We start from the raw sequence: 24,826 nt of genomic DNA, 5'->3' as shown, positions 1-24,826 counted from the left end.
AGATGAGGAGGGTGCTGTCGGTGTTGCCGCCCGGCGCCGAGCCCCGGCCGGCGGCGCTGAAGTTGCGGTAGCCCCGGCCGCCCGAGACGATGGCCACCGAGGAGATCTCCTTGCRGGGGGCGTCGCGGGCGCAGGGCCGGCTGCGCACCCACACGTCGGGATCGTCGGCCATCTCGTAGACAGAGCCGTCCTCCTCCGCGTGCTCCGGTGCGGCGCCCGCCGGCGCTTCCCGTACCGACAGCAGCTGCCCGGGTAGGTGCAAGGTGGAGCGCAAGCGGTATTGCAGCAAAATCCCTTTTTTCCGCAATTCCCCCGGCGGCGGGCCGGCCCGCTCTTCCTCCTCCTCTTCCTCCTCTTCGCCGGCGCCTTTTTCTTCCTCCCGGTCGCTCTTGAGGACGTCGGGCGCCAGGGTGCTCAGCGCCACCGCCAGAAAGGCCACGGGGCCGCCGTGCCCGTTGAGCGACACCATGCCTTTGCCTGGGGGCGGAGAGCAGGGATGCGCGGGAATTTGGGAACTCGGCCGGGAAAAAGCAACATTTGGGAGCCGCCGAGCTTGCAAACAAGCGGAGCAACCGGTTTGGGGGTTATTATTATTATTTTTTTGGGGAGGAGGAGGTGGACAGGGGGCTCACCGGTGATTTTGGGGATGCCCTCGAGCCGGGGCACGGGCAGCAGCACGATGATGCCCTGGTCGGTGCCCACCCAGAGGAGGCCTTGGCAGATGAGCAGGCTGGTGACGCGCACGTGCTTCTGGCCTGCGGGAGAGACGCCGGTGTGAGCCCGCTGCCGCCAGAGAAACGCCGGAGAAACCTCGCCGCGGAGCCGCTTCGCTCCCGGGGAGCCGCAGCGGCGGCTCGCGAAGCGCCTGCCGCCGCAGCTCAGCTTTTTGCAAATTTTGGGGGGCTAAAACAGCATCCTCGGGGCGAGGGATATTCGCTCCGTTTCCTCCAAATAAATAAATCGAGACTTAAAAAAATAAATAAATCAAAAGGGGCGACTTCTAATGTGCGATGAATATTTCATTGCGGAGCCGCCGGGACTTTTTTAATGATCTGCCTAGCCGGAAAAGAGGAGGGAGGACGCGAGTTCGGAGAGCGCGTTGACCCCCAGCGCTCCCTCTCCCAGGGAGAAAAGGGAGCGATAAGTATTTTAACACACCCCCCTCCAAAAAAAAGGGGGGAAAAAGGCAAAAAAAGGGGAAAAAGGGGAAAAAAAAGGAAAAAAAGCAGTGTAGGGGAGGATTGCCGGCGAGGCGCCCCGGCTCACCGGGGAGGACGAAGGTGGTGCGCGTGGCGATGTTGATCTCCTGCAGGTGCTCCAGCGTCTCGGTGTGGAAGAGGCGGATGGAGGAGCCGGAGGAAAAGGCCATCCAGACGCCGCTGCCCGCCTTGATCATGTGCGTCACGCTGGCCTCGGCGTCCGGGTGCGCCTCGAAGGTTTGCTGCCAGCCGGGATGAAGCCAAAAAAAATAAAAAATAAAATAAAATAAATACAGGTTAAAACGAGGGCAGCTGCAGCGGAGCGACTCCGGGCACGGGGCATCCGGAGGCCGTTCCCGTTCCCGGGCCGTCGCGAGTGGCTTGGCAGAGATTTCCCTGCCGCCTCCAGAAATAGCCGCCGGCGCGGGCTCTCTCTAGCGGCTGATTTCACGGCTGCAAAGCCAGACGCGGGGCCACGGGGAGGGGACAAGGTGACCTTGGGAGGCTCCCGGGTTTCGGTGCCAGCTCCCGCGGAGGAAAGGACGCAGCCTTGAGCAAGAGGAGGAAAACCCCTCCTGACTTTCCCCCCCCTGCCAGAAGGGTAATGCAGCCATTTGAACCCCTCTATAGGCTTTTTCGGAATGAAAAAATATATATATATATCGATTTTCCAAGCTCTCCAACTTTGGATTTCTGTATTGGGAGCGTTCCGGCGTTTCTGCTCGCGTGGCCGCGGGCAGGGATCACGCTTTCCCCCCACTCCCGGCTCGTACAGCTCCGAGCGCGCCAGCGGGAAAAAGCTACTATTTCCCATAACACCCCGGCGGCAGCGGCGGGGGCAGAGGCCACCTGGCCTTCCCAACCCAGCTACAGCATTCCCAATTTCTCAGTGTTTTTGGACACTGCTTGCAAACTGAGACTGAGGGGCTTACAAAATGCCAGCTTCCCCCCCCTCCCCTTTTCTTAATTTTTGGAGGCTGCAAAGTTTTGTTGCACAATGAATTTTGGACGAAAAAGGGGAGAAAAAAAATAAATCCATCATTTTCGTATAAAGCCCGTTTTCCAAAAGGGCAGGAGCAGAGAGCGATGGTTTCAGCTCGCAGCCCGATTTTACAGCCCCRCGTTATAAAAACCCTGAACAGGCGGAAAGAGCTGTCGCCGCCTTACCTGCGGCAGCATCGTATTTCTGCCCCGGGAATGTCTACACGAAGCAGAGTAAAATCCCTATAAATCCCCAGGGCAGCGGATGAGGCATTAAAAGTCACATTAGTATGGAGCAAAAGTCCCGCCGGGGACGGCTCGACGCGCCTCCGGAAAAGTTAAAAAAATTGGAGGCTCCTTCCTTGCGCCTAGCTTTTCCTTAAAAATAAATAATTGATAAATAAAAAGGAGCTATTGAGCCCTGTTTTAACGGGATCTAGGTAGGGGAATGAGCATCCCGGCTGCAAGAGAGCCCTTCCCGGTGCCGGCGGGCCAGAGCGAGCCCCCAAAAATGGGTGCAATTGGGCTGCTTCGAGCCGGATGGAGGTTTGCTCCCAGTCGGTGCGGGATTTATTCCCCGGTGGTTTATTATCCGCTCGCCGGTCCCACGCGCGAGGATGCGGGAACCTATTGCACAGCTCTCCATCAAATCCTATTCGGACCATAAGTGGAGTTTGGGGGGGGATGTTTGATCGGGGCCCCGAAATGTGGGAAAAATAATTAAAAATAAAATTAAAAGACGGCTTACCTGAGGCTGGAGGCTGCCGGCGTCGAGGACGGTGACCCGGTTGGCGCAGCTGGCCCAGAGGGTCTCGTCCAGGGCGAGCAGCGCCCGCACGGGGCCGGTGCCCACGGCCAGGCAAGTCGGCTGCTCCGCCAGCCCCCCCGGCCCCCCTGCGGCAAAAGAGCGGAGACGCTGGCGGCGGCGGGCTGAGAACGCCGACGCCGCTTCCCCCCCCGGGACAAAAAATAAAAAGAATAATAAAAAAAATAAAATATTCCCCCCTGCTTATCCCCCTAAAAACCTCTTTTTTTTAATGCAATTCTTAAAGCTGTCAGCAGGGATGGGGCACGCTAATAAATTTAGAGGAGCTGGCTGTGCACCTCAAAAAATACCCCCCCAGAAACCCCCCAAAGAAGGGAAAAAAACCACTTTCCCCGGATCCGATATCTCCTGGCTTTTTGCATGCAGGAAGAGCTCCACCAATGCCGGCACCCCGGGAAACCCCCTGCCCAGCGGGATGAGGGCGCTTGCTTTTAGCGGAGCGATTTTTGCACGCCTGCTTTTTGGGGCACATTTCACATCGCCCCGGACCGTGGGGTATGCTCCTAGCACATTGCAAAAAAAAAAGCAAAAAAACCCCCCCTCAAATCCCAGCTCTTGGCTGTTGCACGCAAGAACCCCGGGAAAGCAACCCACGGACGGGCAGGGATAATAGCGGGGGGCGTTTCGCAGCGCGGGAGCCGGCCCGCCCGGCCGCGCTCACCGTTATTCCTGGCGTAGGCGGCGACGGTGCCGTCCTGCAGCCCGGCAAAGAGGTAGTCGGAGCTGTGCTTGAGGCAGAGGACGGGCTGCAAGCCGGGGCTCCGGCGGCTCAGCAAGCACTGCGTGCCGGAGTCCACGCTGCTGTACGCCACGATGCTGCGGTGACGGCGGCAAGAAGGTTTGGGGAAAAAAAAAAAAAAAGCAGCACGCCGTGAGCCCCCGCGGGAACTCGGCCCCGCGGAGGAAGAGGAGGGCAGGCGAAGGCTCACCTGCCGTCCTGCAAGCCCAGGCAGATGGCGGGGGCCGGCGGCGGCTCGGTGGTGGCGGCGGCGCCCGGCTCCGCCTGCGTGTCCTGGCCCTTTTCCGGGATGTACTCCATGCAGAGCACCGGCGAGGCCACCGGGAAGAACTTGACGGTCCGCGGCACCGAGCGGTTCAGCGAGAAGATCTCCACCTGGCCCCCGGCTCCTTCCTGGCCTCCCCCGACCTGCCAGGAATGGGGGGGGGGGAAAAACCAAAAACGGAGCTTTTAGCACCCATCTGCGGGTTCCCCCCCAACCCCGACCCCCAATTTTGGCCCTACTCACCCAGAGGTAGCCCTGCGGCAGCGAGGTGCTGACGGCGGAGAAGCCCAGCAGCGAGGATTGTACGGGGTTGTGCACAGCGGCGCCGAGCTGCGGGATGCGACGGGTGACGCCGTCAGAGTCCTCCAGACCGCGCGAGCCTCCTTTTTCCCCCCTTCCTTTCCTCCCCTCCAAAAAAACAGAGCCTTTTCCCCCATTTGCTCCCCCCAAAAAGCCGTGCAGGGCTTGGGAGAGCTCAGGACCTCCGCAGGCGCCTTCCCTGCCCCGTGCGTAGCGGCGCCAATCCCAAGGTGCCGAAAGCTGGATGGATCCAGCTTTGATTTATTTTATTTTTATTTTTATTATTATTTTTATTTTTATTTTAGACGAAACGGCGAAGGAGGGCTGCRGAAAATCACGTGGGCGCACGGGGCGGCAGGGGGAATCGCTATTTATATCCCCCCGCCGGCAAAGGGAAGCCGGGGCGTCGGAAGAGGCAGCGGGACGTGGCGCTTACCTGCAGGTCGAGGGCCTTGGAGGAGAAGGCGGGCACGTGGCAGGAGAGGATGGGGCACCAGAAAGGGGCTTTGCTCTTCTTGTCCTCATCGGGACAGAGCCAGCCGGGCTGGTTTTCCTCCCCTGCGGAAAAGGGGCGGCAGCCTGAGGGGCTTCGCGTGGCGGCGCGGGAAAGAATTCCCCCAGTGCGGGAAAAAAATGTCAGTGTGGGAAAAAACCCTCCAGCACCCCCGGGTTTTGCTGCAGACGGGCGCAAGCCCCACGCCAGCGGGTATCGGCATTTCGGGATGGGGAAAGGGTGCGGGAATGGGGGTTTCCCGGGAGCCGAGGGAGGACCGCTCCCACATGCCGCCTCACTGCTGGAGACGGGGGCGTCTTTGCCCTCTTCCCAAAGCGCTGCAGCATGCCGCCACGCAACCGCATTGAGCGGCGGTGAAAAAAAATTATATACGTATATATAAAAGATATAAAAACATATATATAAAATATATATCAATACATACAAACATATAAATAAATAAATATATATATATATAAAGAAAAAAGAGCCCTAATATGCTTATTCACATCAGGCTTTAACGTGTTTTCATTTCTAACTCGTGGATACAGGATCATCCTCCAGGCTCCCCGAAAAACCCACCCAGACTCTTAAAAACAAAAGAATCCAAAATCATTGCGGCCTGGGGGGAGCCACACGCTCAAATACGATTTCAAATGATTTTCCTTTCTTCCACTAAACTTTTTTTTTTTTTTTTTTGCTGCAGTGGCTCATGGAGTTAAATAGAAATCAAGATGAGGAGGAATCGTCAAGAGGGAGGACGGGCACAGCCGGGAACGGGTGCAAAGAGGCCGTGGGGGCTGCAGGTGGGCGAGGAGCCAAAGCACCCGGGAGAGCGGCAGAGACCGGAGCAGCTCATGACACCCGGGTCACCTTCAGCTTCCCAAAAACACCGCCAAAGAGGTGGAAATGGGGTTACTCACGCAGCCCGATCTTGGCCAAGTGCAGCCGGTTCACCCAGGAGATCTTGCTCAGGGGGTTGGGCGTGATGAAGACCACCATGAAGCTGATGGGCCGGCCGGACCTGGGGCAGGGCGAAGGCGGCCGGCTCAGCCTCGGCCACCCACCGCGTCCTTGCCAGAGGGGGCGAACGGGGCAGAACCGGCCCCGTGCTGCGGCTCCGCCACCCGCAACTCACTTGTCCGGCTTCCCAGGGAGCAGGAGCCGGAGGCGGCACTTGTTGGCCGAGTGGATCTCCTCCTCCTTCACCCTCATCATCCTCTGCAGGGCCAAGCACCAGTCCTGCGCCACCGTCATGTTCAGGTTCTGGGAGAGGGGGGAAAAAAAGGAGGAAAAACAAAAATCAATCCATCACGGAGGTGCCAGCACCCGGAGGGCTCCTGCGGGCAATTGGGGCTGCTGGAACCGGCCATCGACACTTGCTGTAGTTGCAACCTCGAGCCGGTGGAGTGGAGGAGCCGGCTGCTCCCGGCTTCCCTGTTTGCACCCGAGTCACAAGCTGGCCTGCAGTTTGCAATAAAAAAAAAGGGAAAAAAAGGGGAAATGGGGAAATGAGCTTGGCCGGAGCCTACCTGGTAGGTGCCGTGGAGCGTGCTGATGAGCAGGGTGATCTGCTCCACCACGGCCAGGTCCTTCTGCAAGTCCTGCAGCTCCTGGAAAAGCCGYGGTGGCCCCAGGTAGACCTTATCTTGGGAGGAGAGGAAGCAGGGGATGGATGAAGAAAGCTCCTCACCCCAAAGGCTGGGATACGGCCCCGCTTGGAGGCTGCAAGGAAGAGGAGCTCATGGCGACTCACTGTGGGAGGCCTGGCCAGCGGGCGCGTGCTTCTTGGCGGCGACGGCGTTGTGGCCACCAGCGTTGTGGCCGCCGGCGTTGTCCTTGTCGTAGGCGCTGCTCTCCTGGCCCACCTCCACCACCTGCACCTGCGGCAGCGCCGTGCTCCACTTCACCACGTACTTGGGGCCCAGCGGCACCAGGCTGCTGATTTCCAGCTGCCCCCTGCGAAGAGTTGATGGGGGGGAGGAGAAAAATAAATTCAATTCAATTAAAAATGAATAAATAAAGCAGGTAATGCCCATGCAGCATCCGCCACCCTCTTGCACCACTGGCCAAGCGAGCAGCTCATGCAAGGAGCCCCTCTGGATCACAATTTCCATTTCTTTTATTTTTGTTGCAAGCTTTGCAAGCCGGACCTGCCGCACACCTCGCGCCGGGGCGCAAAAAACCCCCAAAAATCAGAGCACGTCACACTCAGGTCGTACCTTGAATTCACGGGCCTGGAGGGAGGGGGGGAAAAAAAGGTTAATAAAGAGGCATTACTGTGCCAAGAGCTATTTTCCAGCCTCCGCTCTGGCCTTAGGAGAGGAGGCAAAGCCCCAGCGCTGTTTCCAGCGTTAACCTCCATTGAACCCCTACACGCCGGCTCCTCCCAGACCCTGCAGCCCCGAAGGACGGGGGCTTTGCCGAGGCCGCCTCCGGGCTGGTGGCGAGCTATGGAGCTAAAATGGGTGGAAACRGCCCCAAACTGCTGCTTGGGTAACCATTGGGGCAGCTGCTTTGCAATGGAGGCCCTTGGATATCTCCTGGGACACCAGGAGGTGTCCAAAGCCACACGTGAAAGCCCTTGGAGAACGTATCATCCAGGAGAGCTGCCGAAAACGGYGCTTCGCCCCAAGGCCAGCCCGCGTTTTGGGGGCTGGAGCCGCCCCGATTTGAGCGGGGCGCCCCCACGACCTACTTGAAGTTGATGTTGGCGCAGACCAGCATGTCGTTGAGCAGGAAGACCTTGCGCTCCTTGGACTTGATGAGCTGCCCCCGGTCGCCGTAGACCGTCTCCGTCAGGGTCTCGCAGAGCAGGAGCTGCCGCTGGCCCGAGCTCAGCAGCTGCGGCGGGGAGGGAGCCGGCGGCGGCACGTCAGCCCCGYGGCGCCCGGCGGCGATTTCTTGGCGCTCTCGCGAGCTTGGCATGGAGACGCTGCAACGCGCCGTGGTGCAACCAGGACGGCAAGCGCTTCCCGCCCCGGATTCCCAAAAATCTGCCTCGCTGCATGGCCCATCCTCTGTACGGTSCCGAACCCAAGTTGGACCCGGTTCCCAGCCGTGCCGAAACCATCCCCCAGCCTCCCACGGCTGGCCGTCAGGCCCCGATTTTCTCTTCRAGGAGGAAGAGGCCACCACGGGACAGCCCGTCTCCCTGATGCACAGGATGTTTTGCAACAGCTTCAATCAGGGCTTTTTTGGKTTTTTTTTTTTTTKTTTTTTTTTTCCMCCAGCGCTTGCAAAATCMGGCAGATKGACGGAGGGGCGGAGGCAGTGACAGCCCGTAACCAAAAAAACCAAGCTCGTCCCTTCTTTCCCCTCACCCTGTTTTTTTTCCCCCCCCTCCACCGTCAGCGCCGGGAAGGGGGATTTCTGCAGCACGCGTTTTGGTTCTCTCTTGCCGGCTGCCGTCTGCCGGGAAGATGCGGGATGGCAGCCYGGCCTCCCGAAATCCCCTCCCTCGGGAGCACCGAGGATGCAGGAGAGGCGCSGTCCCTTCCCCGCGCTGCCGCTCAGAGGACGTTTGCTAGGTGCAAAACTCCTAAACCCCGGGGAGGATTTTCCCTGCCTGGACCGCGACCGGTTCGGAAAAGCCTCGGGACAGGTTTCACCCACCTTGTTGAGGCTGCTGCGGTCGCTGATGCTCTTGCCGAGCTGCTGGATTTCGGCCACCTGGTCGGCCAGGCGCTTCTGCTCGTTGAGCTTCTCGGCCAGCGTCTCCAGCTCGGTGAGGGCCAGCTGCAGCGACAGCCGGTCTGCGTGGCCCTTGGGGGTGTTTTTCAGCATGTCCTGGCCAGGAAAAGGAAGGGAAGAAGAAGCAGGGATGTGGCTGAAGGCTGTTGACCCCAAACGGGAGTGACCAGCTGGGCTGCAAAGCCAGGGTCCTCCTCCTGCGGTCCCCCCTTGACCGTACCTGCAGCAGCAGGATGAACTGCGGGAACCTCTGGATGGGCTTCACCATCAGCCCGTAGAGCGTGACCCGGTCGGCGCTGGCCATCTGCCGCTTCTGCCGGGAGAGGAGGCACCCATGGTTGTCCAACCCTGGGGAGTTTTCACCCACAGCAGCACCCTTGGACCCGCGTGATGATGAACGAGATGGCCTGCACACCACCTTCATCCCTCCCTCCTCTTCCCTACCCACCCAGGGCCCTGATGATGATGAATGAGTTGGCTTCCACACCACCATCACCCCTCTGTCCTCTTCCTYCTGCTCCTCCTCCTCCAWGGACAAGTCACCAAARGATGCACCAGGTCMAGCCARCCCCTCCCTTCACTGCCCRGAAGGGAAGACRGAGCCCRGAAAAAMCATCCAGATGGCAAACAGAGGTGGGAAGCAGGAGCACCGACCTTGAGGAACTCAAGGAAGGCAGGCTTGGTGAGACAGGCCTTCTTGATGAGGGACATGGCCGTGGTGAAGTTGTTGACATAATCGCTGTACACGTCCAGCACCATTGACTTGGAGAACTGGGGGCATCAAAACAGGGGGGAGTTAGAGCCACCTCGGGGAGCTGGCAAAGGCTGAGGACATTTTTGGAGGTTTCTGCTCATCCRGGTTTCAGGGCTGCTACCTGGGGCAGCCTGTAGGCTGCTCTTGCAACAAAACCACATGCAGCAGCTCCAGAAAAGCCAAGCTTTGGCGCAAGCCGGTCTGGCTACCGGTCCACCCCCAGCACCAGGGCAGAGAGAGGGCAGGAGATGTGCATGACGCTTATGTACTTTTGGAGGTGGCCCGGGATCTCGGGGCGGTGGGATGAGGGAAGGTCACCAAATTGTCCCGAATCCGCCCATTTCGCTGGAAAAGCTTGCCCCTGCGTTCTCCTACCGAGGCCACGAAGAGGTCCCCGATCTTCTCGGTGGCGTCCCACTCGGCCACACGGGAGGCCAGGGCGATCTGGAACATGGAGTGGCACTGCAGGATCTCCTTGAGGCGGAAAAACACCACCTGGCACTTCCTGGCGCTCAGGACCTTGGGCTCCATCTCCAGCAAGGGGTTCCTGTAATCCTGTGGGCCACATCGTGCCATCAGCACCGGCCCTCACCCCGTGGCCGGCCAACCCCTTCCTCCGGCACCCCAAAAACACCTCCGCGCCCCCCAAAAAGGGGGTGTCCATCCCCTCTCCGTACCTGCAAGATGCGCTTCAGGGAGTCCACGTAGCTCCTCTCGCTCTGCACGATGGAGCCCAGGATGTGGCGCCGCACCACCTGCGAGGTGCCAACGGGGTCAGCGGCGCCCCGGGATGCTCGCGCTGACGCAGCCCGCGGCATCCGGAGGGCTGCTTCCCACCCGGATTGGGGTAGGGGGAGTTGCGCAATTCCCCGCGGTGGCAAAGGGGAAGCCGCCTTTTTCCACCCGCTCGCCCGCCCTCCTCCCGCTCCGAAAGCCGGTGGCCGCAGTGCCGCCCGACCTGCTGGGGGCTCAGCCCCTCCGGCATGGGGCTCAGCTCCGGCGGCGGGTGCTTCATGTCGGAGACGGTCACCTCCAGAAAGCCCGTGTCCTCCTCCTCCGAGTCACCTGGAAAGCAGAGCCCCCCCGGGCAGCGTCAGCACCCCCCCAAAAAAACACCCCAAAAACCTCATTTTAGGGTTCTTGCAGCAGGTCCGCAGTGTCCGAGAGGCCACAGTCCCGGCAAAGCTGCCGGCGGGGACACCGGGGCCCGGCGGCCATTGGGAACACTGCCTCTGCCGGGATCCGGTTGATTTTCCAGCTCGCGGTGGCGCTGACACCGGACACCGGCTGCATGAGTCAGCCCCCGGGAAGCCGAGAGCTGGCGCCGGAGAGGAAGCAAGCCACCGGCCCCCACCACCCTCCCTGTCCCCAAAATCCACCCGCACCAGGGGCGACCCCCAGGGAGCAAAGCCGCGCGCGGAGGGGAGAAATAAAAATATATATATATAAAAAGAAATAAACAAATTGGGAAGGGAGGAGAGCGGCGGCGGCGGCTGCCCTTACCCGAGGCCGAAGCAGCGGAGGAGGAGGAGGGCRAGCGGGCCAGGGCGCCGTCGCCGGCCGACCGTCTCCTCCACATGCCGCCGTCCGCATCGCCCGCTATGGCCGCTTCCCTTTTCCCCCCGGSCCCGCTCCCATCGCGGCGCCGCGTACGAATAGCCGGCGAGCGGCCGGCGCGGAGGGGAGGGCGCTCGCCGGGCGCGGAGGGGAGGGCAGGCAGCTGCCTGGCGCGGCCCGCTGACCTTTCTCCTTCCCTAATTTTGGAAAGGGAGGCGCAGCGGCGCCTGGCCGATCCCGGCTCCTGCGCTCTCTCACTCGCTCGCGGGGGGCGAAGGGGACACGCTGGGTACCGCCACCGGGATGCTCCGCTCGAGCTGCGGCCTGGAGCGGGCGCCGGGGAGCCCCGGCCCCGTTTCGGGGACATGCGGCGGGCAGGCGGCAGCGTTTCCACCTCTGCCGCCCGAAACGCGGCGAGGGGCAAACGGGGAGCGCGCCGGCACCCCGACTTCTTCCTCGCCCCCCCACCCCGAAATGCATTTCCTAAATAAGCTCAGAGCCGCCGCGAGGCTGGGAGCCGTTTGCACCCGCCAAGTGACAGCTTTCGCCAGCACGGAGGGGACGGGTGGCGTCACCCAGAGGGGCCGAGGGACGCGGGTGCTGGGAAAGGGCAGGGTGGAGTGAAGCGCACAGATTGAGCTTGCCCAGGGATGCAAAGAGGAGAAGAAAGCAAGGGGGGGGGGGAAGTAAAAAACTTAAAATTCAGAAAAGAAAATTGCAGGTGGGAAAAGTTAAAAGGAATATGGATCCATAGGAACGCACTTTTTTTTTTTTTTTTTTTTAAACCACCCTCGAAGGGCCTTTCTGCTGCTCTCGGAAGCAAAGGAGGAGTTTTCCCGCTTACCTGGCGCCTCTTTCCGGTGCAGGAAAGTCACCTTCTTCATGACGGCGATCTTGGTCTTCTCCAGCCCGTCCTTGGTGCCGCTCTTGGCGGCTTTCATCAGCTGAGTCATCTGGGAAGGGTCGGGAGAGGAGACGGGAGGCTGGAGGTGGCCGTGCTGGATGGCATGGCACGGGCATGCCGGAGGAGCCGGAGCAGCCAACGGCATGCCCCGCCGCTCCTACCCGCGTCCCTGCCATGCTCCAGTCTCCTTTTTTTTTGGCATTTGCAACCCATGGAGCAACTTCTGGTTCCCGTTGCCCCGTGCAGGCGAGAGCCCTGTGCCGGCTCCAGCCAGAGCTGGACACTGCGCTCAGAAGCGCCTGCTCCCCCATTTTCCCCAGCGGCGAAAGGACTCGGAGTGGCTAGAGCCGGCCTGAAGCGCCGGCGAGGAAGAGGAGGAGACGCAGCCGGCTGGCGCAGGGCGCAAGGGTGCAGCGAAAAGCGAGCAGGGAGGCGAGGAAAGAGAAGAGGCGAGCGCTGGGCACCCAGGGCGTCTCCCAAAACGGCGGCGCGCCGAGCGGCCGCGGGCGAGGGGACGGGCTTTGCCGCCCTTTCCTACGGCTGCGCTCTTGCCAGCCCATCCGATTCCCACCCTGGGGGCGGAAACCTCCTCGGACCCGTTTTTCCTCGCGTGCAACTCGCTCCTGTAGCTGACTTTGTCCCAAAAAATAAAATAATTTAAAAAAAAATTAAAAAGCCCCCAGAGCCCCAAAAAGCAGCTCATTCGGCTGGAGCGACGGCAACAGAGCTCTTCCGCTCGGTTTTCTCCCTGCCGGCCGACGATACCCCCGGGGCCGCATCCGGCCAAAAGCCCTCCGGGAGAGTTTTTCCCGCGCCCGGCCCCGGGGGCCGCGAGGAAAGGGTCCGAAGGAGGGACGGTACCTTACAATCGTACTTGTGCTTCAGCTCCTGCATGTCTCTCCCCCCAACTCTTAAAGCCAGGATGTCCCGCTTAGTCCTGGCGTATCTCTCCTTTAGTCTATTCAGGTCTGGAGAAAGCTGGGCCCCAAGCAAAGGAGAAGCAGCAGCAGCGGAGAGAGGGCAGAGAAGAGAGAGTCGGGTTAAGCAGCCCAAACGCACCGGGAGGAGAAACCCATCCGAGAGCGACGGGGACGTCTCCGAGCGGGGAAGGGAGGCAAGCGCAAGGCAGCGGGGAAAGGCGGGGAGCAGCAGCCAGGCTCGGCGTGGSGCCGAAACGCCAATAAATAAGCAAATAAAAAAGGAAAATTCCACTTCCGAGGCGGTTTTCCCGTGAGCGACCCTCGGCCGCGGGAAAACGGCAGGGTGGGTGCGGGAACGGCGGCCTGGCGCGGCACTCCGGCTCGCGCGCGGCCCCACCGGCTTGCCCGCTGCCGGCCTCTGTTTAATCGGAGGCTTTCCAAGACGGGCTCCTGCTTCTCATCCCGCTTCGGCGTCTTTCGGCCGGAGGTATCAAGATAAACCACAAAAAAAAACAAGGAAAGGAGGTGAAAAAGCGACGCGGGAAGATGGGTGCTGCCAGCCTCCACGTGGGAACGGGATGACGCGGGGCAGAGCCTCCTCCGCGAAATGGATTCGAGCCGGTGCCCAAACCTCCACGGGAGAGAAYGGCACCGGAAAGCCGTGCAAACGCGGTTTCCCGCGGCACTCCACGTGGGAATGCCGTGGCGCCGTTACCTTYGGCTGGAAGGACGCCCGGTGCTTGGCCGGCTCGGCCTTGGCCTCTTCGCCCGAGTCCTCGCTGTAGCTCTCGAACTCGCTGGAGCTCCAGCCCAAATCCTCCGCTTCCCGCGGCCCCTCGTCCCGCTGCACGTCCTCGTAAATCAGGCTGCGCTCCGGCCCTGCCGGGGCACCGAAAACAGGCTGCCGGCACCACCGGGAAAAAACGGGTGCTAGGGAAGCGCGGCGCAGGGTCGCTCCCCAAGCTGAAACGGCACTGCAGCCCCGAGGCTTCGGCTGCGGGAAAATGGTTTATGGGGGGGATTTTCCCGCAGGAAACTGGTTTATCGGGCGCTTTCCTTCCCTATCCTTTGCTTTTATTCGCTCCTGCCCTGCAAACAGCGYCCATCCGATGGCGCTTGCTGCTCCCCGCTACCAAGGTGCCACCCAACGCTGGCTCCCGGGATTATCCCACTCCGTGCGGCAGCAACCCCTTCCTGGAGGGGGGAAAAAAGGCTCAGTTTGGGCTGCGCTAATGCACCCAGCTTGCTCAGCCTGGGTTATAACCCAGCGCACCCGGTGAAGGCTGCTAGGGAAAAGCTGCTCCRTATCCCCGGAGCTTTATTTAACCCGGGGGAGAAGGTGCCGCGTCAACGCGTTTGGGATTGCCCTCGGAGCCGCAGCTGCGGGGCRGCTCCCCCCGGGCCCACCTGGAGCYGGGGCYGCCGTGCYGGGTCGTTTCCACCTGGCCGGGGGCTGACTGCGGATTATCCGATCCCTGCAGGCTCCCGCCAGACAGCCTGGAGCCCAGCCCCGCTCCGGAGGGCGAGGAGAGCTCGGAGCAGGGATGAGCTGGCTTTAAGCAGCAGGCAGAAAGCCAAAGGTGGGATTCAGAGCCCCGCGGTGATTTCTAAAGAGCCACGTGAATTTGGGGGAAAGAAGAGGCCCAGGAGCCCAAATGCTTTCGATCCCTCCCCGCCCAAGCCCGCCGCGTGCCTCAGTTTGCCCATCTGTAAAATGGGCTTCGCGCCGTCCCGCCGCGGCGGCAGCTTCCTACCATCCTGCTCCACCTCGAGGTTTTCGCACGGGACGTCGTCGTAGATCACGTCGTCCTCCACGGCCGGGAACTCGAAGCGCTCGCCTGCGAGGGGAAGCAAGCGGAAAACACCCTGCTCCGCACCCAAAGCGGCACCGGCAGCGAGGGATCCGCCCGGAAAGCCCCGGAGCTCCCTTTCGGCCCGAACCCCCCCTGGCCATCCTGAGCCTGGCGGGGATATTTTGGCGCTGCCGAACCCTACCTCCGCAGCAGCTCTTCCTCTCCGAGGAGGAGGCAGGGGCGCCGGAGGGGGGACCGCAGCCGGCTGCGCCGTTGCTCTCCCCCGGGACGAGTCTGCGGGAAGGAGGGACATGCCGTCAGCCGGCGGGGAGCATCCCGCAGCTGGGTTGTCCCCCGTGCCCGGAAAGGCTTTCCAGCCACCCCGGCCGGCGGCAGATGCTCGTGGCCCGGGGACAGTGCCACGGGCACTTTTTGGGCAGGAACGGCCCCACTGCTCGGGGTTGGTGGCTGAAGACACGGGGAACGAGACTGGTCCCGGGGTCCCTCCCCTGGGGTTCAGGGTCCCTAGGCCGGGGTCAGGGTCCCTACCCTGAGGTTTGGGCTCCCTATCCTGGGTTCAGGGTCCCTATCCTGGGGTTGGGGTCCCTACCCTGGGGTTCAGGATCCCTGTCCTGGTGTTGAGGTCCCTCCCCTGGGGATAGGGTCCCTATTCTGGGGGTTGGGGTCCCTATCCTGGGGTCAGGGTCCCTACCCAGGGTTTCAGGGTCCCTACCTTTGGGTCAAGGTCCCTATTCTGGGTTTGGGGTCCCTACCCTGGGGTTGGGTTCCCTATCCTGGGGTTGGGGTCCCTATGCTGGTTCAGGGTCCCCACCCTGGGGTCGGGGTCCCTACCTGGGGGTTCAGGGTCCCTACCTTTGGGTCACGGTCCCTACCCAGGGGTTCAGGGTCCCTATGCTGGGGCTGGGGTCCCTACCCTGGTCCCGGGGTCCCTATCCTGGGGTTCAGGGTCCCCACCCTGGGGCCAGGGTGCCGGAGCCCAGGACAGCGGGCGTCCCGGCGTGGGGACACGAAGCCTGTGACCCCGTCATGCGCTGGCGCTGGCGCTTTGCCAGAGCTGAGCCGGGGCGGTGGAAACCTCCGCCGGAAAAACCGGCTCCAAAGGGTGCGGGCACGCGGGGCCCCGGGGCAGGGCGGCTTCGCACCGGTGCCGGCGATCCCTGCCTTATCCCACGGGGCGCCTTATCCCTTTGCCGGGGAGAGGGTGAGTTCCCATTGGGAAGGGTTTGGAGCATCGCAAGACGGATCCGGAGCTGCTCCCGGGGACCCGCATCGCCCCGGTTTCCCCCGGGGCTGAAAAGGGCTTTCGGCAGCCGGGCTCGCGGCAGCTCGTGCCGCACGTCTTGCATGGAGAGACGGGGTCTGTCCTGCTCGGCGCCCCGAAACGCCGGGAAAAACCCCGCCGGCATCCCGCTCCCCGCTTACTCGGCCTGGGGCTGCGTTGCGGCGGCTGCGGAGACAGAAGCGGAGAGGAAGCGCGTGGGTGCCCGGCTCGCGGCACCACTGCGGGAAAAGCCACCGGCCGCGGGGGACCTTACCGGTGCCGTCGGGCTGGCACGGCGGCGAGGGGCGCCTGTGGCACGGAGGCGCCCGCAGCCCGGCCTCCGCGTCCTCCTCTTCCTCCTCCTCCTCCTCCTCCTCCTCCTCGCTGTCCTCAAAGGTGAAGGCTTCGCCGGTGTCTTCGTCTGTCTCGGCGGGCCGTGGCGCCGGGTGGTCGCCTGCGGGCGGGTGGCACCGTGGCTCGGCTCTCGGCGCGCCGCTTGGCGCGTTTCCACCCCAAAAAGGGAGCTGCGTTGGGCCGCCAGTACCTACTGCAGGGCCTGGGGGCAGGCGGGACGAAGCCATGGCTCCGGCGATCCGCGCGCTCCGCCGGCGCCCTGCCCCGCCGCTCTCCTGGGGGGCACGAGGAGAAACGGGGTCAGGAAGGGGGAATTTTGTCCCCCCCCAACGGCCGTGCCCGGGAGCGGAGGGGAGAAGGTGAGGCCCGTTCGCCCCGTTGCATGGCCAGTTCGCCCCATTGCACGGCCAGTTCGCCCTGTTGCGTGGCCAGTTTGCCCTGTTGCACGGCCAGTTCGCCCCGTGCATGGCCAGTTCCCCTTGTACACGGCCAATTCGCCCTGGGTATGGCCAATCCACCCCATTGCACGGCCAGTTTGCTCCATTGCATGACTGATTCACGCCGCTGCATGACCGATTCGCCCTGCTGCACAGCCAATTCCTCCGTGCACAGCCAATTTACCCCATGCACGGCCAATTCCCCCGTGCAAGGCCAAATCGCCCCATGCACGGTCAGTTCACAAGGTTGCACGGCCAATTCCCCCACGCAGAGTCAATTCGCCCCATGCATGGCCAATTCTCCCTGTTGCACCGCCAATTTGCCCTGTGCACGGCCAATTCGCCCCGTGCATGGCCAATTCACCCCGTTGCACCGCCAATTTGCCTCATGCACGGCCAAGTTGCCCCATGCATGGCCAATTCACCCCGTTGCACCACCAATTTTCCCTCGTGCATGGCCAGTTCCCCTGTTGTACTGTCAATTCACCCTGCGCACGGCCAATTCGCCCCGTGCATGGCCAATTCACCAGGTTGCCCAGCCAGTTCCCCCATGCATGGCCTATTTGCCCCACTGCAGGGCCAGTTCACCCTGTGCACGGCCAGTTAGCCCCATGCGCAGCCGGTTTGCCCCGTGCATGGCCGATTTGCCCCGTTGCACGGCCAATTTGCCCCGTGCACAGTCAATTTGCCCTGCGCACGGCCAATTTGCCCCGTTGCATGGCCAGTTCGCCCCACGCACGGACAGTTCACAAGCTCGCACGGCCGATCCTTGGGTGTTTTCGCCACGCAGCTCAACGAATCCGTCTCCGGCAGCGTTCGAAGGCAGAAAGCCCCGCACACCCTCCTCGCGATCAACACCTCATCCGCCTCRGAAACCCCAGACCTCCAGGGTGGCAGGAGGGAGCTGACGCCGGCGAAATCCTGCTGCGCCGTGTCGGCAGCAGCGGGCAGAGCTCGGCCGAGGGGAGGGCCGAGGAAGAGGGCAGGAATGAGGAAGGCCAGGCCAGAACGGGCAGGGAAATCATTAACTTTCCCCAAGCTACGGGTGCCGTGCTGATCCCTGCCCGGCTCCACGGAGAAAGGAGGAAAAACGCGGCGAAGCCTCCCTGACGATGGCTTCGGCACGAGCCGCCGGCGGCAATCGCCCCGTGCCGGCGGGCGGCTGCAAGAGCCCCGGGCTGCAAACGCCGGCGGCRCCTTGCAAAGGGCTGGGCAGCTGCAGCCCTGAGTTGCAATGCTCGTTGCAAAAAAAACCAACCCCAAAACCCCCAAAAAACCCCAAAAGCACTTTGCTAACACCTCTGGCACTGTCCCAAGTGGAAAAAAAATCGGCACCCTTCCTGCAGCCACGCTCCGGCTACAAATCTGGCCGTAAATATCCCCTTCTGCCCGCTCATGCCGCGAGCCCATGGCCTGCGCAAATGTATTCCTGGTGATTTATCCAGGAGGCGAAGCCAGGGACACTTTTTCCACCCCGAACGCCTTTCCGGGCCCTCGCTGTGGAAAGCATTTCGCAGCCAGCGCGTGTTTTCGCGCTGCTCTCATCTCGCCCAAGCTGCTTCCCGTTAACGCTTGCGAGCCGGCGAAGCCTCTCACTCGCGACGGCCAAAGGGAAAGGCTCCCCTCCGGTGAATATTTTCCTTTTTTCCCCTTATTTTGAGCCGCCCGAGCGACGGCTCCCGCCCGAAAGCCCCGTCGCCCTTGCCGAGGACATYGCGACTCCCCCAAAAAGCCCCGAGCCGCCCGGCGAAACGGCCCTGGTCGCCCGGCGCGTCGCTACCTGCGTCCCGGCGAGATGCTCCCCGCCAAACCCAACCGGTTTTTTAAACGAAATYGTTTTCCTCCCGGCTCTTGCGCAGGTTCCCGGCTCCTGGGCCGCCCGGTTTCCCCGCTCCCCACCCCGGCCGTAAAACGCCCATGAACCACCTGCTTAACTGGGTGTGGGCAGAAACCAGAATTAAATCCTTCGTCGCCCGAGCGTCTCCCCGAGCCGCCGGCAGCTTCCTTGTCCCAACCCTCCCAAAACGAAGCGTTTTGGCCCAACTGGGCCTTTTTTCTTGTTTTTTCCCCGGCCATCGGGACGGCCGGTTTGGCAGCGGTGCTGTCGAAACCATCCCACATCTCCAAAGTGCCCTACGATCCGGCCCCGCYGGGGTGGTCGAAACCAGCTAAATCGACTATAAATTAAGGCCTTGAGGCTATTTGCTGTTTCGTGAATTTTTAACTCGACCYCTCACTAGTTTTGGCCGCAGCCGATAGCAGCAGCGCTGCGTTCCCGCGCTCTTTCGCCTTTTTTTTTCCCCCTTCGAAACAGCACTTCTTTGCAGATATTCCCGCGGTCGCAGCCCTCTCGGCAACGAAAACAAAAGCTCCGGCATTAAAACCGCCGGAGCCTTTTCTTTTTTTTTCCCTCTCTCTTTATCTGGCTTTTCAACGGTGCTGCTGAACTGGAAAAAAAAAAGAAAAAAAAAAATCTCGTCCCGCTCACGCCGCGAGAAAACGCGGAAAAAAAGAAGAAAACAACCAGTGCAAAAAAAAAAAAAATCAGTAAAAAAACCAAAGTCGGAATTATGTCACTTAAAAACCGTCTTGCTGGACCCAGGCGGTCGCTTCTGCATCCGGGGGTCTGCCGGGGTCGGCAGCAGAGGCAGGGAAAACCCATGGGAAAAAACGCCGGCGCTTTCGGCGCGGCCGTGACCCCGCGGCGGGAAGGCTCCCGCCTCGCACAAAGGAACCTCTTCTCCGGGGATATTTTTTTTTGTCCGTGGGCTCAAAAAGCAACCAGAAAACCTTCATTCTGCCCCCCCCCCCACCCAGACCGGGCATCCCAGACTGAAATCACGGCGCAGGAATAGCCCTGCCGACGCACCAGGGGCCCCAGAATAAACGCGGCTGGAAAGCGGCCCTGCGCCCTGCTAAAAACGGCGGGGGGGGCCGGCGCCGGAGGGGGGGGGAACGGCGGCTTCGGGGCAGGTTGTTGGGCCCGTTGCACAAAATGGGACGCTTGCCGGGGCCGTGCAACCTCCCCCCCCCCCAGGTAAAGCCACGCGAGCGCCCTGGCGAAACGCCGTGACAGCCGCCGTCACCCCCCCGGACAGCAACCCCCCCCCCCAAAACAAAACAAAACAAAACAAAAATAAAACAAAAATAGCGGCTGTGCTTGGCTGGAAATGGGGCCTTGTATGCCAGGGCCGGTGGGATGCGAACCAGGAGCACAAATAGATATAAATAGATATAAATAGAGATAGAGATAGAAATAGATGTAGATGATGTAGATATAGATGATATAGAGATAGAGATGACATAGATAATATATAGATGATAAAGATGATATAGAGATAGAGAGGATATAGATATAGATGATATAGATGATATAGAGATAGAGATGATACCGATAATATAGATATAGATGATAAAGATGATATAGCTATAGATACAGACATAGATATAGATGATACAGAGATAGATGATACAGAGATATAGATATAAATATAGATATAGACATAGATATAGATTATATAGATGAGATAGAGATAGAGATGATATAGATAATATGGATATAGATGATAAAGATGATATAGAGATAGAGATGATACAGATATAGATAAAGACATAGATATAGGTATAGATATATGGATATAGGTATAGATATAGATATAGAAATATAGATATATAGATTAGGTATAGATGTAGATATAGACATAGATGATGCAGAGAGAGAGATAGAGATAGATGATATATACGATACAGATAAAAACATAGCTACAGACATCGATATAGATATATAGAAGCATATGGTGGTTCCCGCGGGAAAGCCCAGCGGCCGGAGCAGCCTCCCTGCCCGGCGTCTCCGCAGCGAGGAAAAAGGGCGACTTTCGCCCGTCCTTCCCCGCCGGCCCCTCGGCCCCTCGCCCGGCTGAAGCCCCGCAGCTGTCGCGGGCGTCCGTGGGCCGCGGAGCCGGGAAAGGGAAGGGGAAGGGGAAGGGAAGGGGAGGACGGACATTTTTGCTGACCTGGGAAGGCCGCTTTTCCTCCGCCTTTGTGTCCGCATCGGCCCCCGGCGGCGGCGTAGCCTTTTTCCCACGCCGGGCCGCCCTCCCCGGTGGGCGAGGGCCGTGGTGGTGCTGCCGCCCCCCCCGCCGCCGCCGCTGCGCCGGGACCAGCCGGATGCAAACGGRCAGCTCGCTAATCCCGCCTCGGGAAGGAAGAAGGAAGGAGGGAAGGAAGGAAGGAAAGAAGGAAGGGGAGGACGCCGGCGCGCTCGCTCACCCGCCTTTGTCGCGCTCTTACAAAGGGGCGGCGAGGCCGCGGCGGGCCGGGCCCCCGCTCGCCATCGCCGGCGAAGCTTCGGCCCCGCTCCAGCGTCTTCCTCACGGCCTCAGCGCCGGCGGGCGGCCACCGCCAGCCCTCCCCATCGCCACCACCGAGGGATGCCAGGATGGGCCGAGTGGAGCAGCGCTGATCCGCGTTCCCGCGGCCGCCCCGGGATGGGCCGAGTGGAGCAGCAGTGATTTATGTTCCCGCACTGCCCCGGGATGGGCCGAGTGGAGCAGCAGTGATTTATGTTCCCGCACTGCCCCGGGATGGGCCGAGTGGAGCAGCACTGATTTACATTCCCGTGCCCCCCCCCGCCTCCGGTTTACACCAGGGCTCCAACGGAGAGGATGCCAGCCGGCCTTTTTCCTGACGGATCCCCCCACCAAAGCAGGGTTTCCCCTCCCTCCCGTTTAACCCGCTGCACGCCGGCGCTGTCTTCTCTGCTGGTTTCACCTCTGTTAACCCCCTCGCCCCTTGCTCTTGCATATTCAGGGGATTTTGCCGCCTCCGGTTTGCAGCGGGAGCTTCCCAAATTCCCAAGCGAGGAGGACTTTGGACAGCCTCGTCTTGGAGCTTGTATACCTGAGCCTGCAGCTGCGGCRCCGCCAGCACCACCATCGCTTGCCCTCTTGCAAACTCCTGCAAGTCTTTCCATGCAAGGCGCCAGCTTGCACCGTGCCGGATCCGTGTGGTGGATTTCCCTGGACTGAAACGCGGCCCTGGGAAAGCATCCGGTTTTGGGCCCCACGGCTTCTGCCCCAGCACGCCGTGCTTGCCGATGTGCCTTTTCCGAAAAGCTACGGGCTTTCCTTATCTCRCTGCGCGGCGGATGGCATTGAGGCAGCAATTAAGCACCTGGAGGTTTTCCCACTTCAACCCTATCATTTTATTTATTTATTTTTTAAACTGCAGGTGAGATAAGATGAGCTCCCAACATTGCCGTGTGCACGTCCTCTACCAACGCTATACAAAGCGGACGCCGCTCGCCGTGCCGYGGCCCCGTCTCGTTTTGGGGCAGCCTCCAACCTCCAAAACGTACATCGGGAAAGCAAACTCGAGCGTCGGCGCRGGAGCACACCGCGCTCCTTGACGTGCCCATTGGGTTAAGTGCTCCGGATGCACCTGGGAGGAAGACCTTTGCCAGGAATGATTTTTACATATTTTAGATGCGTATTTACATATTTTATATGCCTATTTAATGCTGCCGTATCTTTAGAAACAATCCGTTTGCATGCATGGGTATATCAAACGCAAGGCAAGTGATGTCTATGTGCACAGTGTATTTAAAGATAACCTTTCCGTGCAGAAGCATATAAGTATATGTATGTGCATGTGTATATCTGTGTTTTTTATAGCTGTATCGGTGGCGATGGAGCCGGTCCGGGGATGCCCTCTGCTGGCACTGTCCGGCACGTCGGAGCGGGGAACCCCCAGCATGGCACCAGGCCGYGGAGCTTAAGGATATAAGAAACCTGGCTGAGCTAGTTTTGCTCATCCTCCGCTCCTAATTTATGCAGGATAGCAATGGCAGCTTGGAAAGATTTATTTATTTCTTAATTCAGATTTATTTCCCCCCCCCTAGATAACCTAGCTTTTGCAAACCTTCCTTTTGCAAACCTTGCTTTCACAACCGTCGCTTTTGCAAACCCCTCCTGGTGCATCCAAAAGTGATTCCTTCCCCTGCAGCCACCTGCTACCTGCATTTCTCCTGCCTTTGCAGCCCTCCCACCAATGCAAAAAACTGGCCAAAAAGCTAAAGCGGACTAAAACGCGGGACTTTTCCATCAGGCCTCTGCAAAGCTCTTTGGAGACCCCGCTGCGGTAGAGGCTGCGGTTGCACCCACGGCCGGGCAGGGGCTCAAGGTCGCGGCCAGCTTCTCGTTAAAGTTTCGACGTTATCCGGCTGCGTAAATCGGGTCCAAAAACGCTTCTCACCTACCACAGCCACGTTTATCGGTGTGTGTGAAAACGGTGCAATCCGCGGGAAAAAACAGCCACGCGCCCTCCAGCCCTGCATGAAAGCCGAATCACTGCCAGATTAGCAGCCTTCTCCTTTTGGGTTTAAAATCCCCGGAAAAGAAAAAGCGGAGCGTTCCCGCACTGCCCGATGGTCCTTTTCGGTGCCATAGCGCAAGGTGCCTCTCGCCCGGGTGCATCCGCGGGCTGTTTGCACCCCAAATCGCTTGCAACCCCCCCCTTCGGGACYGCGCTTCCCCGGTGGGTTATTGCAACCCCGAGCCGAAATCCGCCCCCTCGGCGAGCACGGCCGAGGCCTTTCGAGGTGAAAAGACATCGTGGCGTGCCAAAGGCGCGATGAGCAAACAGGCCGGACCAGTTCTTCGCTACCCAAATCACCTTCCGGGGCGGGCGGCCCCGGGAAAAACCAGTTTCCCACGCCGGCGCGCCCGGAGCTCAGCGCCCGGGTACTTTGGTGCAGAAAGAGGGGGGGGAAAAAAACCCTTTCCCATCCACGGCCGCGGTCCCGGTTGCAGGTTTGGCCGTAAAAACGCGTTTCCAGCGGAGACGAAGAGCGGTGTGAAGCCTCTTCGCGCTGGCCAAGGCGCTTGCGCTCTGCTGTCGGTGGCGGACAGACGGACGGATCCGCCAGTGTTTCGCATTTCCCGAGAACCGGTCCGTCCAGGTTTGCAAAGCGCTTTTGCTCGCAAAATTCCCCGCGGAGGGAATCGGATCTGGTTTCTAAGTGCAGGGTCTCCTAGCCGGGTGTAAATGAGCCCCGGCTTAGCTGGAGTCAATGGGATCGGTCGGAGCAAAATCGGTGCTAGGTTGTCGACAGGACGGGCAAAAAAAAGAAGGAAAAACTAAATGGTTCACGGTGACTCATTAAAGCGCTGCCCCAAAAAAACAGGAAYGAGCTTTTTCCCAGCCCAGAGCAGAGCCGGCCCTTTGCATTCTCCTGGCCAACCTCCAGTTTGGGGTTTGGGTTTTTTTTTTTTTCCTTTAAATAGTGCTGAATCTTCCTGGGCAAAGACATGGTGCGTTTGCACGAATGCCCCATGTGCTGGCACCAATCCTGCCCAAAGAAGCTAAACCCCCCCCCCCCGCAAATTCCCACAAATCCTGCTGCCCTCTGGGATAGCGAAACGGGCCGCATCCGTGGGGCGACGGGAGGAGCTGTCCCCTCCGACAACCCCGGGGTGGCAAAGTCCCCAAATATAATGCGTCCTGGCGTCCCCGTGCAGCGCCTTGCGTGCCGCGGCGGAGCCGGTACCACGGAGAACGATATCCCGGCGTGGGAATGGCAAGAATGAAGATGCCAAGTGGGGTCAGGCCCGATTTTTGTGGGGAAAAAAAAAGCTTATTTGGCAAAAAGGGGAATGCATGCATCTGTCTCCCCCTGCAAAAAAATTTTCCTTGCAAGAAGGTGAACGGGTGCATCTCCCCCCCACACACAAAAAAAACTTCTCCTTGCAAGATCCTTCTCGTGAAGATCTTTCCTTCTGCAAAAAAAATTCTTGCAAGACCTTTCTCGCGAGCATCTTCCCCCCTGCAAAAAAAATTCTCCTTGCAAGAACCTTCTCGCGAGCATCTTCCCCCCCTGCAAAAAAAAATTCTCCTTGCAAGAACCTTCTCGCGAGCATCTTTCCCCCCGCCTTGCCGAAAACCCTCTTTGCAAGCGAGGCGGCTCCGTGCATCTTTCCCTCCCTGCAAATAAAAAATATCTCTCGCTGCAAGAAGGGGAATCCCTCGACGGGCTGGCGACAAAATACCTCGTTCCTCTTCCCCCGCCGGAGTCTTCCCGTCCTAAAGATGGAGCTGTGCGTGCCGAGCTGGACTTCGCAGGCTCTTCCTTCGCGAAGCGGGTTTTTTTCTTTCTTTTTTTTTTTTTTCCCCCTTTCCTGCCCATACATGTGTTTCTGTTTTGTATTGTAGCATTTGTTCTGGCGGCTCATATTTACATTTTAAGTGCATCTGGTGGGTGGGCGCTAGGGGAGGAAAGGGAAAGAAAGAAAAAAAAAAAAAAAGAAAGAAAACCTCCCTTTTCTGCAACAGG

General features: G+C 60.1%; 1 protein-coding gene across 1 annotated transcript; it reads right to left on the bottom strand.

Moving 5' to 3' along the window:
* Position 1: 1 nt before the first annotated feature.
* Positions 2-16,287, bottom strand: ARHGEF10L (Rho guanine nucleotide exchange factor 10 like; the record flags this gene model as incomplete). The annotated part of the gene is made up of 25 exons (XM_026082411.1): positions 16,251-16,287; positions 15,981-16,160; positions 14,386-14,469; positions 13,347-13,510; positions 12,573-12,689; positions 11,652-11,760; positions 10,209-10,315; positions 9,928-10,005; positions 9,626-9,805; positions 9,151-9,267; positions 8,717-8,809; positions 8,419-8,592; positions 7,502-7,647; positions 6,560-6,762; positions 6,336-6,451; positions 5,942-6,069; positions 5,727-5,827; positions 4,747-4,868; positions 4,254-4,340; positions 3,936-4,153; positions 3,668-3,822; positions 2,929-3,074; positions 1,267-1,441; positions 633-755; positions 2-477 (listed from the first exon to the last, which is right to left on the bottom strand). Coding segments are annotated over exons 1-25 (3,636 nt in total), but the record flags the coding sequence as incomplete, so codon positions are not given.
* Positions 16,288-24,826: the final 8,539 nt, after the last annotated feature.

The sequence above is a fragment of the Apteryx rowi genome, unplaced genomic scaffold, assembly GCF_003343035.1.
Source record: "Apteryx rowi isolate R43461 unplaced genomic scaffold, aptRow1 scaffold_577, whole genome shotgun sequence".
Lineage (NCBI taxonomy): Eukaryota > Metazoa > Chordata > Aves > Apterygiformes > Apterygidae > Apteryx > Apteryx rowi.
The sequence above is the reverse complement of the archived record's forward strand: the minus strand, read 5'-3'. Positions and strand labels throughout refer to the sequence as shown.